Source organism: Lampris incognitus, chromosome 7, assembly GCF_029633865.1.
Source record: "Lampris incognitus isolate fLamInc1 chromosome 7, fLamInc1.hap2, whole genome shotgun sequence".
Lineage (NCBI taxonomy): Eukaryota > Metazoa > Chordata > Actinopteri > Lampriformes > Lampridae > Lampris > Lampris incognitus.
The window spans coordinates 5123032-5139227 of record NC_079217.1 but is presented as its reverse complement, the minus strand read 5'-3'; the positions used below and the strand labels follow the sequence as shown (position 1 = coordinate 5139227).

Below are 16196 nucleotides of genomic sequence, written 5' to 3'. Positions count from 1 at the left end.
TTGTTATGTGGGTGTTGTTATGTGGGTGTGTGTGGGGTGGGGTGGGGCAGGGCTGTGGTTTTAGGGTTACCATGGGTGCACGTGAACGCGCTTACCTACACAATCTGATTTAAATCATTTGGCAAACTAAATGAAATATAACAAGGTGAGACAACCCTCTGGTCTCTGCTGTCTATCTGTATCAATGGTGTTGTTACTGTAATGCAGGGGTCCCCAATAGGCGGCCCGCGGGCCACGTCCGGCCCGTGACGGGTTGATTTATGGTCCGCGAGAATTTTTGGAGAAATGCCAGAAGGAAGTTTTTTTTTTAATTTCCCTACCAAAAAAAAAAAATTTAATTTCTAGTAATATATCGAAAAATAGATGAAAAATCTCTGTTTAAATTATAATACCTGCAACGTATCGACACCAAAACAAACTAACGAACAACGTGCTGCTGGCGGTTGAGTGGCCCGTGGTTTTAAAAGTGGCCCGCTATGAAAAGTAATTGGGCACCCCTGCTGTAATGTGTATATGTGACGCTTCTTGCGTTGTAATTTGTTCGTGTTTTATCCGCCGAGGGGCGCTGTTGGTTCGTTTTGGTGTAAGCGGCAGCGGGTTGAAAGAAACGAAGAAGAAACCATGGCAACGTGGGATCGCCAAGCGCGAAAGCTGAGTAAGTACGCGCAAGAATTTGAGTGTTACTTTGCTGTTTCGGATTCGGTTTGAGAACTTTACACGGTTACCACTAAAGAAGAGGATAATAATACTACGTCATATGAAATGGGCGGTGTCTTCGATAGTTAACTTTTATTAGACAGATATACACAGGCTGCCAGCACCTTTTCAGATGTCCACACCTGTCCATGACTGCTAGCTCCCACAAGACTGGAGGCAACCTGCTGCAAACTGGCTTGTGTTGGTATCATGTTGTGAAAATCAAACATTAAGCAGAATATCTGCCAGTTTCTGACCTACCCCCACCCCCCCCCGCCTTGCCATCCACCTAGACCACATACTGGATGGGTCATATCGGTTTACAGTCACTAAAGGAAGCCTAGCAAAACGGCCTTGGCTGCTGATGTCCCTGCCGTACCTAGCTAGCTAAAATAACGCAACGACCACGGATGACTAGACTCGCTAGCCCTTAGCTAACGGGTCGGGCCCTTTAGTTGGCTGGTTAGAGCAGCCACCGTGGTGCCGGCGACCCGGGTTCGCGTCCCGGCTGCGGCCATTCCCGGCTGCCCCTTGACTTCTCTATAATAAGTTGCGTGGCTGTCTGGGGATATGACGAGTTTGCCTTGATCCATCCATCCATTATCCGAACCGCTTATCCTGCTCTCAGGGTGGCGGGGATGCTGGAGCCTGTCCCAGCAGTCACTGGGCGGGGAGACACCCTGGACAGGCCGCCAGGCCATCACAGGGCAATGATATAATAATAATAAAAGAACAAAAGAACTAGTGTTTATTCAATTGTTAGTAGTAAAAGATAATAGTGACGAGTCATAATTACTAACTAGTGCTTATTCTAATGGAGCTAGAGTCAAACTTTTAGCAACTAGTGGATTTGCAGTAGTGGCTAGTGTGTGTCTAATTTCTAGTGACTAGCACCTGACAATGAGTAAATGATAAAACGGCCTGCCATAGACCCCATCTCTTTACAACCTGTTACTCTGAGATGGGGGCCGCACAAGCTCACCACAGACACGAGGAACAAACCAGACGGTCCCCCTGCCGCCCGCCACCCGCCCTCAACCACCCACCGCATCCTTGCAAGGGGAGTTTGCCTTGATTTAAAACTAAAATACTTGTTGATAATGGATGACTATTGTCGCTGGTTTGTAGTTAATTAAGTTTACTGCAGTTTCCTAAAATATCAGTGTTTATAGAAATGACACAGTTTAGTGGGAATATCAGAAGAACTGGGTGGTGGTATACTCACTCGTGCCACAGTGAGGAAATGTTCCCACCGGTTAATAAACTCATGGTGACGACACCGGTGTTACCGGATACACCGGCCGGACATTTTCCATTTTGACTCTGCCTTTAATGTTAACAGAGTACATATACTACATGCTGGCTGTTCAAATGAATAACGATCCATGCCGTATCTTAATTCAAGTCATCAATTTTATTTGTATAGCCCAATATCACAAATTATAAATTTGCCTCAGGGCCTCTCTATCTATCTGTCTGTCTGTCTTGTCTATCTATCTATCTATCTATCTATCTATCTATCTATCTATCTATCTGTCTGTCTGTCTGTCTGTCTGTCTGTCTGTCTGTCTGTCTGTCTGTCTGTCTGTCTGTCTGTCTGTCTATCTATCTATCTATCTATCTATCTATCTATCTATCTATCTATCTATCTATCTATCTATCTATCTATCTATCTATCTGTCTGTCTGTCTGTCTGTCTGTCTGTCTGTCTGTCTGTCTGTCTGTCTATAGATAGTGTATTGCTTGTATCTTTAAAAGCATAATAAAAGACAAATGATGATTTCAACTTATATTTTTAATATGTTAGAAAGGTGAGTGGGAAATGGAGTGCAAAACAGAAATAAACCTCTAAATGTGCATTATAATGTGGGTTATAATGTGCGTTTTGGATTTTTTTCCTCATTCGTGTCGAGGGTCCAAGGAGAGGGGGTGTCGTACTGTATATCGTCGTATAATTTTGTGCTACCTTGTGATTTTTGGCTATACACGTCTTGACTTGACTTATAAAATATTAATTCACTATGCCAAAGTGTGTACCCTAACAGTATTTTCACACGTGTCACATAGCTGTACTAGGTTTGTGTTTTTGACAGGTCAAGGTTCTTGGATTTTCATGACCTATTTTTGAATGCACGTTTTTATTCACTGGTGTTTGGGAAGCATTTTACCCATCATGTGCTGTTTTTTAATTTTATTCCAGAAATGATTACATAAGGGCGGCACGGAGGCGCAGTGGTTAGCTTGGTTGCCTCGCGGCAAGAAGGTCCTGGGTTCAAGCCCCGGGGTTGTCCAACCTTTGGGGTTGTCCTTTGTGTGGAGTTTGCATGTTCTCCCCGTGTCTGCATGGGTTTCCTCCGGGGGCTCCGGTTTCCTCCCACAGTCCAAAGACATATAGGTCAGGTGAATCGACGGTACTAAATTGTCCCTAGGTGGGAATGTGTGTTGACCCTGTGTGATGGCCTGGCAGCCTGTCCAGGGTGTCTCCCCGCCTGCCGCCCAATGACTGCCGGGATAGGCTCCAGCATCCCCGCGACCCTTGAGAGCAGGATAAGCGGTTTGGATAATGGATGGATGGGCGGTTACATAGCACTACTACTTTCGGCTGCTCCCGTTAGGGGGCGCCATAGCGGGTCATCCGTTTCCATTTCTTCCTGTCCTCTGCATCTTCCTCTGTCACACCAGCCACCTGCATGTCCTCCCTCACCACATCCATAAACCTCCTCTTTGGCCTTCCTCTTCTCCTCTTCCCTGGCAGCTCCATATTCAGCATCCTTCTCCCAGTATACCCAGCATCTCTCCTCCACACATGTCCAGACCATCTCACTCTCGCCTCTCTTGCTTTGTCTCCAAACCGTCCAACCTGAGCTGTCCCTCTAATATACTCGTTCATAATCCTGTCCTTCTTCATCACTCCCAGTTCATGCATATCAGGGCTGTATCACATGTAACAGCACTTAAAGTTGGACGTAAATATGAAACCCTCAACTATTGTTTTTTTCCCCCATAGAAAATAGATGAATGAAAAAGGGAATAGAAAACAGACATGAGCCTCTGAATGTGCTTCATTAAATATTAATTCAATACAACAAAGCGTGGGGCAAAACACTTTCATCACATTGGTTAAAGAGCTGCACTATTTCTTATTTGTCGACAGTAATGAGGTTCTCAGATTTGCAGAACACATATTTGAATACAATCTTTTATTTAGAGGTGTTTGTGTGGCATCTTGCCCATCATGTGCTTCTTCGAATTTCGCTCTGGCTTAAAGAGGATTATGTAGCATTTTGGAACAAATGTGCACGTCAGCAAACCGAAACTGGAGGCCAGGATGGCAAATATCTCCACAGCGACGGTGAACTTCCCGGGAGAGCTGACGTACGCCGGGATAAAGGCGATCCACACGGCGCAGAATATCAACATGCTGAAGGTGATGAACTTTGCTTCGTTGAAGCTGTCTGGCAGCTTCCTCGCCAGGAAAGCCAGAATGAAACACATGAGAGCCAGGAGTCCGATGTAGCCCAACACCACCCAGAAACCAACAGATGAGCCAAGGGCACATTCTAGTATGATCTTGTCTTTATAGTACTTCATGTTCCTGTTGGGGAACGGAGGGCTGATCGTCACCCACAGGATGCAAATCACGACCTGGACGAGAGTGAAAGCCATGACGGTGAGTCTCTGCTGAGCGGGGCCGAACCATTTCATGACATCGCTACCTGGAAGTGTGGCCCTGAAGGCCATCAACACCACTATGGTTTTGCCCAGCACACAGGAGATACAGAGGACGAAGGTGATGCCGAACGCCGTGTGTCTCAGCATGCAGGACCACTCGGAGGGCCGGCCGATGAAGGTCAGAGAGCAAAGGAAGCACAGTTTCAGGGAGAAGAGCAGCAGGAAACTCAGTTCAGAGTTGTTGGCTTTCACGATGGGAGTCTCTTTGTGGACCAGAAAAATTATCGACGTCAGGAGTGACAAAAATAAACCAAGACAGCAAAAAACAGTTAATAGCGCCCCCATTATTTCTCTGTAGGACAGAAACTCAATGGGTTTTGGATGACACTTGTCCTTCCTCTCATTTGGCCAAAACTCAGGCGGACACATCAGACAGTCTGGAGAATCTGGAGGAGATGTAGAAGTACAAGATTGTGAAATTAACACCTTACTTGAAAAGCGATGAAGGGATAACTTGAGTATATGAGTACTGTTACTATTACTTTTTTCATCCTGGTACCAGTCACATATGCCCCTGTTCCACTGCATGGTACCGGCTCAGCTCGACTCTACTCGCTTTACTGTTTGGAATTTCGTTTTCCACTGCAGATAGCGTCCCCTCACGGCAAAGCCCGCTGGTCATTTGTGGGCGTGTTGACTAGTTTGGTTTTAATTTATATTTAAATAAATATAAATGAATCTACGGTATGTATATTTATATTTATTTTTTAAATTTGATTTATTTATTTATAGTGGTATTTTCATGTCACCTTTTAATATCAGCTCAGCTCACTTGGAACCTCAGTGGAGGTGGTACCAAAGAAAGTACCTGGTACCAGGTACTATGCCTAACTTCTGCCTAACGGAAAACCAAAAACAGCAAGTAGAGTTGAGTTGAGTCGAGCCGGTACCATGCAGTGGAAAATAGCATAACATCACATACGCAGAGTTCAGTGGGCTATTTAAAAGAAGGCTGAAGATACATATATAGTTTTTAGCCAGCTTATATCTTCTCATATTTACTACCTTTTATTCATCCGTTATTTTAGGGTTATCTTCGTCTTGATATGTTACTTCATCACTCCATCCATTATCTGAACCGCTTATCCTGCTCTCAGGGTCGCGGGGATGCTGGAGCCTATCCCAGCAGTCATTGGGCGGCAGGCGGGGAGACACCCTGGACAGGCCGCCAGGCCATCACACAGGGCCGACACACACACACACACACACACACACATTCATACCTAGGGACAATAGTACGGCCGAGTCACCTGACCTACATGTCTTTGGACTGTGGGGGGAAACCGGAGCACCCGGAGGAAACCCACACAGACACGGGGCGAACAATCAAACTCCACACAGAGGACCACCCGGGACGAGCCCCAAGGTTGGACTACCCCGGGGCTCGAACCCAGGACCTTCTTGCTGTGAGGTGACCGCGCTAACCCCTTTGCCACCGTGCCACCCTTACTTAATTACCCTTATATGTTACTTATCTTATTTTCTCTTACATCCCGCACTTTAACCCTTTTTATTCCATTTGTTTTTAATACCTTTTTTAGAATTATTTCATGCAATTACATTTTAATCCCAGTTTTTGAATTTCCACTGGCCTTATTCTGTATCTTTTACCTAATGTCCTTGTATGGCTTTAGAAAAGCACCTTGAATTGCCTTTGTGTGTGAAATACTGCTGAAACTGCTTGTTCTGTTTTACTCAGTATTATGGAGTCCATCACAACATCTTCTATTACAGTGTTACAGTATTACAGTATTACAGTATTACAGTGTTACAGTGTTACAATATTATAGTATTACAGCGTTACAGTATTACAGTATTACAATGTTACAGTGTTACAGTATGGTACGGTGGCACCGACAGTCCAACATGGGCAAAACGGCAGCGGATTGTCAACAAGGCATCCAAAATCATGGACAACCCACTCCCCTCAGTTGAATCTCTACATACTTACCGGACTGTAAAGCGAGCGAAGAAGGTCATCTCCGACCCCTCGCATCTTGCTCATCACCTCTTCCAGCTCCTTCCCTCAGGGAGGCGCTACACGTCACTGTCCACCAAGACTAAACGCTTCACAAATAGTTCCCCCCCCCTAGCCATCAGGACTGTGAACTCCTCCCTGTAGTCCCTCCTCACACACCACTGGCATAAACACCACCATCCCCCTGATTGTTATGTGTGATATGTTTATTTCTGTTATTGTGTAACTGTGTTGTGTAACTGTGTTGTTCGCGATAACGTGGAGTGTCTGTTGTTGTCCATGTACGCGTTGTGCTGCGGAGTTTGTGTACCGAAAACAAATTCCGCCGGCCTTGGTCGCGCGGCTAGTAAAACAATCTAATCTAAGTGTAAATGTGCTAATTAATTAAACTTGCCTCGCTTTGTCTGAATCACTTTTAATTTCCCTCTGTTGCAGATTCTTAAGCACTTCTAAACCAACGTTGTGCTGCATTTTCTTTCCGCTTGTGGTTGTTTCAGTTTCTCCGCTTCTGTCTAACTGCCGAGTTCTTTGAGCTGCAGTTCACGTCTGAAAGGCGCTATGCAAATGAAGTTCATCATCATTGTCATTATGACAGGAGGGTATGAGCAGTGTTGAATATGAAACGCACACTCACTGGTCTGGTTGCTTACGGTTCCCTCTGGGCACTCGAAGCAGTCGAAGCAGCACACGGGCTTTTGCTTGTTGATGGCTTTACGGGTCCCCGGCGGGCACGGCTCTCTGCAAACAGACCGAGGAACCTGACGGGATTATGAATCAGAACATCCCAGAACAAATATTTGAGAAGAAACAGAAAATATGATCATGTCGAAGACTCTTATTTGATCAGCTCTCGTTAAACATGGCGGAATGTTGGTCCTTTGCCTGTGATAAGAGTTTTTTTTTCCAGCGAAGTACCTGACTGTGATCTCCCCCCCATATAATTCTGATATCGTCTCTCAGTTTGAACTTCTTCCCCTCCGGCGAGGAGCTGTCATAGCGGCCAATGTTGACAATGTCAGCTGAGCCGTCCTCTCTGATTTGCCAGTTCACTAATTCGTACTGGCCCCCGATGTCTCCATTTTCATCGAACAAGACCTTGTCTCCATTTTGCATGGTGAAGTTCACCAGTCTCAGATGTTCCAGCACCTGTTGGGGAGACGGGTTTTGCAGTCGGTATGTCTGTTAAAATGGACACGTGGACACATGCAGTGTGTCTTACTATAAACCACTCAAGAGGTGCATGCTCGCAAATGGAAGTGGATAAGAGGACCCAGTGTATCACTTGTACATCAGCCTAAATGAGCTGGACCACTTAAGTTCAGTACCCGAATTATTTCATTAAAACTCACGTGTTCGGGCTGGACATCGGCCTTGTTCATACAGCGCTTCCCTGTGGAGGGATTGAATCCACTTTTACACTGCAGTAGTGACTTGAAGGCATGTGCCACGGCGTATACCGCCTTGTACACGCTGTTCTCGGTCCTGAACACTTGCCTATCTGTGTACTGACTTGAGACTGTGGTCAGATCCTCTGTGCCGTCACACACTGCAGAGGTGTTGGACGGAGAGAAAGTGCAGTCAAAGACATCCTCCCACAAGGCTTTAACCATGGAGCTCTGTGGTTCGTCAGACGGTTTCAGGTTGAGCAAGAACTCGGTGAGGCCCGGGATGGATGCCCCGGGGATGGCAAAGCCTATCGTCCCCTTCAAGATGCTCTTTCTCTCGGCAGACGCCAGGTGTGCCTGCGTGACCCACGACTCGCTGCCAACCCACTGCTTGCCAGTGATGTTCATCCCCTCTATTCTGTCCAAGAAGGTGGAGGTTTGGGTGGAGGACATGAACAATAAGACCACCTTGGAAGAGGAATTCCTAATTGTCTCCAGGAGGGTATAAAACTTGGTTGAATGTGACTTGCGGAACCTTTTGCTGTATTCAACACAGATGCCCTCTCGCTTGGCCTCCTTCGAGAATTCAGCCGCCCCCTGCCTGCTATACAGAGAGGAATAGTAAACCACCCCCACCCAGCGCCAGTCATAGTGCTTCATGAGCTGCACCAGAGCCATGATTTGGAAGCGGTCGCTCGGCACGGTTCTGAAGAACGTCGGGTACAATTTTTTGTCGCTCAAACAAGCACAGGTTGAAAGGTGGCTGATCTGTTTAGAAGAAAGAGGAGAGCAAATCTAATTTAATTTCATTATAAATGTTTTACGTGACACGTCTTTTTAAAGATACATGATATGCAATAATGCAGAAGTATAAAACTACCTGGACAATAGAGGTATATCATGATATAGATCTATTGTACTTCTGTTGGCTGTTATTTCTCAGTCTCTTGTCTCACCTGTGGTATATGTAGTGGGCCGATAATTTTGCTTATGTCCTTACTGACTCCAGAGGAGGAATGGCCCAACAGCACTTGGATCCTACGTTTGCAGGCGTGCCCTTCGTGCTCCTTGCCATTGATAGCCTCAATAGCTGCTCGCACCAGGTTGTCGCTGGCACAGCCGTTGTACAGCCTGTAGCCAAGAGTCACTCCGGCAAGGATTTTAGGGTCTCTGTTAATCTCCTCTACAGTGAAAATCAGTGTACGGGCAAACCTCAGTTCCCTGTGATTGATTCTGTAAACACAGTCACTCTGAATTGACTGAGGCCGTAAAGATCACTGATGCAACTGTTGGTAAAATGTTGATACACTCAAATGCAAAAACCATCTGGTTTTTAATCCTATGGACACTGATATTTATACATTAAAGCTCAAAATGCAAACTTACACGGACCAAAATGACCACTCAAAACAATTTACTCTCCATAACCACACCTCACCAGTCACTGAGGTTTCAAGTCTTTTTCACTTACGTCTTGCAGTATGAATGCAGAGGTGCCTGGTAGTTATTGTCTTGCAGAACACGGTTTCTGCTAATGGAGAAGATCCCTCCTATGATAAGATCACCGTCTTTAGAAAACTCCATGAACCCGGTCTGTCCTATCAATTTGCACGTCTGATTTTCAGAATTTGTCTTTGCTAGGAGAGCAAATATGATGATGGTGAGCCAGCCCATCATGAGCCCCCTCCCCTTCACTGAAGACATCCTGACAACAGAACTGGTCTTTATAGTGTCCTGCGATAGTAAGTGGAATTTCACCAGCCAATGTGAGCACACTTATAATTCTCAAAAGAAATATATGTTTTTCTATGCATGAGTGAACTTACAATTTGGTTGTTCTGTCTATCTATCTATCTATCTATCTATCTATCTATCTATCTATCTATCTATCTATCTATCTATCTATCTATCTATCTATCTATCTGTCTATCTGTCTATCTGTCTGTCTGTCTGTCTGTCTGTCTATCTATCCTACCAAGCACCTATAACTTTAGAAACTGAGGTGAATTTCTGCCAGTCATAATGCTACACTATGATTTGTGCCACCATGTTGAATGTATAGTTCACATAGTTTACATATACTATATAGGACATGAAATGACAAGTCAAGTCAGTTTTATTTGTACAGCCCAATATCACAAATTACAAATCTGCCTCAAGGGGCTTCACAGCAACACAACAACCTGTCCTTAGACCCTTGCATTGGATGAGGAACAACTCCCTAAATAAAAACCTTTTAGCAGGGGGAAAAAATAGGAAGATGAAGAAAATAGGAACAACAACAACAGGATGTTTTCTTTTCTCATCCTCTATTTTAAAATTTCAACTTGATAACTGGCATCCCCTTAACAGCTTGATGCAAGATGTGAGGCTAAACTAAATGCAAATAACAAAGCACATAGGAAGTTAGCACAAAAAGGCAAGCTTGTTACCGTATCTCCCGGACTATATGTTGCTGTGTTTTAACTCATCTGGCTGGTCCTGCGACTTATATTCCAAAGTGATTTATACACTATAATTTTGTTGGACGAATACACTGCATTTCAACTAAAGCCACTAGATGGTACTGTTTAATCTTGTGACTCTAAAAATACTGTACCACGCATAGAAATTGAATGAGTAGAATGGACATTGAACTGTTTGCCGTGGTCATTTGAGTAGTTCAAAAGAAAATGGCGATGGTGTCAGTCGTTATAAAGCCAACACACGCCAGTGGGGCTTTAAATCTTCTTACAACTCCACCCCTCATTTGGTCATTTCTGCAATACCTCACTTCATTTCTTCTCCTAGATCACCACCTTGCTGTGGTGGAGAAGCTTGCGTGTACAAATGATCCCAAGAGCTATGCCGTCCGGAGCTTGGCTCCTAGTAGGGTCACCCAAGGCGGATAGGTCAAGAGGGAGGTTCCAGACGAAACACGACCCAACAAAGATCTCAATGGCAGAACTGGCGGAAGATGTCTCCAGGTCACAATGGCAGTAAAGGTGGATGAAGTCTGCAACAGAGAGTGGTCCCCAATCGTCTTGGTTCTCCATGCCATTGGACTCTGGCCACCCCCTGACAAGGACCGTGTGGTGGCTGCAGGCACATCAGCCACTCCACGTAAAAAGCTGTCACGCGCAGGCTTCCTCCCATGATGCGGCTCCAGGATCGACCTCTACGCCCACCTGAAGACCCAGAGGGACCCAGAGGGAGGACGGTCATACACGACCCCAAGTGACCACCGATGATGATGAGCTCACTTCAGTGAGTCAGAAAAGAAAAGAGTCCATGACTTGCCGCAAGTCGGTTTACACAGAAGTTAGCCTGCTACAATGGTCACAGTTCTTTGCGATAGCAGCGGTTCAATTAAAAATGGCCGCTCTGACCATCCTGCGATGTTGACTTGAATTGACCTTTCGCAAAGTTCCGCCCCCCTTAGTTACTGTTGCTATGCCTGTCAAGCATTTCAGGACTATCCAGGAAGTAGCCGGAAAACACCAAAACATGAAGGAAGAAATCAGCGCATTGTGTGGGTAAAATTAACAGTAATAATATGTTAGCTGTATTAGCGATCAATAATAGCTAGTAGCAAGCTTAGCTTGGAGCAGACAGGTATTTTTGTTGATTTTGGATGGATTAAGCTGGCCATGGGTTCTGCTATACTGCCAAATCTATTGCCAACATTGCGCTTCTTGCGTTCTGGGTTTCGGGAAGGGAAAGAAAATTACACCCCCTCCAAACTTTTCACATATCTAGTATCCGATTTGCAGATCCCATAGGCACACCGTTTCAGCATTTTGCTGTTTGAAAGCTTGACGGACCGTTGCTAAGGTAGGATTGGACAAGCACCGTTCTGGGGCGGTACTTTGCGAAAGGTCAATTAGAATGTCCGTTCTACTCATTCACTTTCTATGATACCGCCATATAAATGCGACTTATACACCAAAGTGACTTATAATTGTTTTTTTTCCTCACAACAACACCTTTTTTGCTGAGTGTGACTTATACTGCGGTGCCGCTTGTAGTCCAGGAAACTCTATTTTATTAGTCAAGTAAATTCAGTGTATGAGATTTGGCTTTGCTGGTGAATATCACAAGAAATAACAGACAAATACAAAATCATTTGAGCAAAACACAGACCTTTTATACTTGGCAGAGAAAAACATGGTGATGAATTGGAAAGTATTTGAGTATTTATTAAAGCAATAAATACATATGTAAATTTGTCAAAGATTTAGCAAAACTCTTTGTCCTTTTCGAGTAAAGTTATTTTTTCATAGCCCTCAATCACAGTTAACAGTCTTAAAGGGATTTAGAGTCCCATAGTGACAAACTGGGAGATGACTATTCTGCCCTCGCTGAGGACTTGAATATTGAGCGGTTTTTATTGCAGCCCACCAGCCAGAGAAAGAGCGTGCCAAGGACTCAGTAAACTATCCATCCTTCCATCCATCCATCCATCCATCCATCCATCCATCCATCCATCCATCCATCCATCCATCCATCCATCCATCCATCCGTTATCCGAACCGCTTATCCTGCTCTCAGGGTCGTGGGGATGCTGGAGCCTATCCCAGCAGTCATTTGGCGGCTGGCGGGGAGACACCCTGGACAGGCTGCCAGGTCATCACACACACACACACACACACACACACACACACACACACACACACACACATTCATACCTAGGGACAATTTAGGATGGCCGATTCACACTGATGGTGGAGGCTGCCATGCAAGGTGCCAACCTGCTCTTCAGGAGCAGCTAGGGGTTCAGTGTCTTGCTCAAGGACACTTTGACACACTCTCTGCAGGAGCCAGGGATCAAACCTGCAGCCTTCCAATTACTAGACAACCCTAGACGACTCCGTTTACCAAAAAGCGCACATAAGGGAGCAAGTTAAAACAATTGTTTTGGGGTATTTAGGTGCTATAAACATGCTAAACCTAACCAAATGATATACTGTCAGAAGGATGCCTCTCCTCATGGACCATGGCCTTTGCTTCTCTAATGCCCCTTTTCCACTGCATGGTACCGGCCCAACTTGACTACTCTGTTCGACTGTACTCGCTTTACTTTTTGGGATTTCATTTTCCCCTGCAGATAGTATCCCCTCACGGCGAAGCCCCGCTGGTCATTTGTGGGCATGTTGACTAGTTTTTATTATATCTAAATAAATATAAACAAATATACATATATTTATTTATAGTTTACTCTCCAGGGTGTCTCCCTGCCTGCCGCCCAATGACTGCTGGGATAGGCTCCAGCATCCCCATGACCCTGAGGGCAGGATAACCGGTTCGTATGGATGGATATATTACATATATATATATATATATATATATATATATAGTTTTTTTTACTGGAAACTGTCAATGGTGTTGATAGGAGTGCTCAGCTAACGAGGAGCGGAATATCAATATAGATGTAGGAAAAAGGTGTTTTTTTTCCTACATCTATATATATATACGTATATAAAAGAATACCTGGTACCAGGTGCTATCCCGAACTTTTGCTCAATGGAAAACCAAAAAAAGCGAGTAGAGTAGAGTTGAGTCGAGCCGGTACCATGCAGTGGAAGAGGGGCATAAATGTCCTATCAGCCGTGCCGGGGCCTGTATCAGCCATGCCGGGGCCTGTATCAGCCATGCCGGGACCTGTATCAGCCATGCCGGGACCTGTATCAGCCATGCCGGGACCTGTATCAGCCATGCCGGGGCCTGTATCAGCCATGCCGGGGCCTGTATCAGCCATGCCGGGACCTGTATCAGCCATGCCGGGACCTGTATCAGCCATACCGGAACCTGTATCAGCCATGCCGGGGCCTGTATCAGCCATGCCAGGACCTGTATCAGCCATGCCGGGGTCTGTATCAGCCATGCCAGGACCTGTATCAGCCATGCCGGGGTGTGTATCAGCCATGCCGGGGCCTGTATCAGCCATGCCAGGACCTGTATCAGCCATGCCGGGGTGTGTATCAGCCATGCCGGGGTGTGTATCAGCCATGCCGGGACCTGTATCAGCCATGCCGGGGCCTGTATCAGCCATGCCGGGGCCTGTATCAGCCATGCCGGGGCCTGTATCAGCCATGCCGGGGCCTGTATCAGCCATGCCGGGGCCTGTATCAGCCATGCCGGGGCCTGTATCAGCCATGCCGGGGCCTGTATCAGCCATGCCGGGGCCTGTATCAGCCATGCCGGGACCTGTATCAGCCATGCCGGGGCCTGTATCAGCCATGCCGGGGTGTGTATCAGCCATGCCAGGACCTGTATCAGCCATGCCGGGGTGTGTATCAGCCATGCCGGGGTGTGTATCAGCCATGGCAGGACCTGTATCAGCCATGCCGGGGCCTGTATCAGCCATGCCGGGACCTGTATTTGGCCTGTCTTAGGCCGGGACCTGTATTTGGCCTGTCTTAGGCCGATCAGCGCCACAGTTTGAAGAGAAATGACAGCCAGTGAAGCAAAGAAGTGCAGAAGAAATATCACTAAAACCCGGTCTTTTTCAACTCGACTTTTATTTTGCTGGTACTTTTTTTGTTCGAGCTGGAGGATTCACTTGCTGTGTCTTTATTCTGTACATTCACTTGAACGGGAAGGTGTCACATAATGATTTACAATGCTGGTGATGTTAGTGAGGGACAGGTGGTTTGTAAGAACAGTGATAATGTAATAATCCAGATAAACGTCACACAAACCATCCGAAAGCAAACATATTAATGGAAACAATGAAAATGGCAAAGATGTCTCATTTGGAAATAGTTTTCTTATATGAGCCATGACTGAATCTGTAAAGGACAACTGCATAAAAAAATCTTATTCATAAACTTAAGGTAAGATTGTCCATCCATCCATCCATTATCCAAACCGCTTATCCTGCTCTCAGGGTTGCAGGGATGCTGGAGCCTATCCCAGCAGTTGCTCGGCGGCAGGTGGGGAGACACCCTGGACAGGCCACAAGGCCATCACAGGGCCCAAACACACACACCCATTCATACCTAGGGACAATTTAGTACGGCCGAGTCACCTGACCTACATGTCTTTGGGCTGTGGGGGGAAACCCACACAGACACGGGGAGAACCTGCAAACTCCACACAGAGGACGACCCGGGACGACCCCCAAGGTGGGACTACCCCGGGGCTCGAACCCAGGACCTTACTGTGAGGTGACCGCGCTAACCACTGTGCCGCATAACAAGTATCTGCTCAAAATACTGTTAATAGACGGTAGAAAGGCTGTTACAAGGAAATGGGGTAAAGTGGATCCCTGACCCAGGACCAGTGGTTAGAGGCAGCAGAGGAACTGTGTATAATGGAAAACCTGACACCTGGTTTGAGATTACAGGAAGCACAACTGCAAGAAACGTGGCTGAAATGCACATCGTTCAGAAAGCAGAGTAGTGGTGAAGACCACAGACAGGACAGCTGGTCTGGACATGGAAACTGGAAGAATGGATGGACTGCTGAGACTGTAACCCCCAAACAAAATGTATTTTTAACTTTTTGTGCGTTTCATTTTAGGGTTTGTTGGTAGTAAAATAATGAAAATACCAATAAAAACTAAAGCGGGGAAAAAAAAGATTGTATAAAGTTACAAAATGACAAAACTATATATATAATATGATGGCAAAGAAAAACAACGTGTCTGTTACATACGTCCCGCAGGCGTCAGTATGGTGCTGTGCTGACGGTTAAAAAGTGGACATTTTGTTTTTATTAGCTCTTGTAAAACTGCCGTTCACGACACGTTGTGTGAGCGTGTGTCGTCACAGAGAGCCGTTATAAAGCGACATGCGGTGTTACAACAGGGGGGTGCAGATGCACGTGAGGAGGCGCGGGGGAGAAAAGGATGCTTTACGAGATATTTCATTTTATTCACTACTTTCAGGTTAATTCTATCGTCACCTTCAAACTTGCTTATGGCAGCTTTAATGATATGCAGGGGTGAATGAAAACCAAACAAACAAACAAAAAGGGGGGGGGGTTGGGGGTTCATGATGCCCTGTGGATTTTAATGACCATGACACACCACGTGAGCACCCGGGCGTTCTCCAGGCAGGTCACCACACACATCTGAATGAGAACGCTTCGGAGTTTCAGCTGAACGGATTTGAACAAGGTGGCCAGTGAGATAAACGCACAGCACAGAGAAGCCAAGAGCGCCGTGTGCTCCAGGAGAGCCCGGGGGAAAGCCGCGGATCCCGCGTGGCTCTCGGGAATGACGCCGTCATAAGGGGGGATGACAGCCAGAGGAAGCAGCCACATCAGGACCTGTGTGACGACTGAAGGCAGAGGACCGAGTTGCCGTCGCACGGGACCGAACCACTTCATGACCCCGCGTGCAGCCCTCACCACCACTAACACGTGCACCGTCTTCCTCCGAGCACAGCACATGCAAAGGATGAGTACGAGTCCCGGCACCG

At 46.2% G+C, this 16196-nt stretch overlaps 1 protein-coding gene across 1 annotated transcript; it reads right to left on the bottom strand.

Annotated features, from left to right (window-relative positions):
* Positions 1–3900: 3900 nt before the first annotated feature.
* Positions 3901–14137, bottom strand: LOC130115847 (extracellular calcium-sensing receptor-like). The gene is made up of 6 exons (XM_056283697.1): positions 13343–14137; positions 8748–9062; positions 7756–8559; positions 7322–7552; positions 7041–7164; positions 3901–4814 (listed from the first exon to the last, which is right to left on the bottom strand). The coding sequence occupies exons 1-6, from the start codon at positions 14135–14137 to the stop codon at positions 3901–3903; spliced, it is 3183 nt and encodes a 1060-aa protein (XP_056139672.1).
* Positions 14138–16196: the final 2059 nt, after the last annotated feature.

What these genes read in the sequence shown, in the direction of transcription:
- LOC130115847 (XM_056283697.1), bottom strand. Translation starts at nt 14,137, where the DNA reads ATGGCTGATACAGGCCCCGGCATGGCTGATACAGGTCCTGCCATGGCT. An exon ending in GCCCACTACATATACCACAG is followed by an intron (nt 8,560 to 8,747) that starts GTGAGACAAGAG and finishes TCTTCTAAACAG; the next exon opens with ATCAGCCACCTTTCAACCTG. An exon ending in CCGATGTCCAGCCCGAACAC is followed by an intron (nt 7,553 to 7,755) that starts GTGAGTTTTAAT and finishes TCTCCCCAACAG; the next exon opens with GTGCTGGAACATCTGAGACT.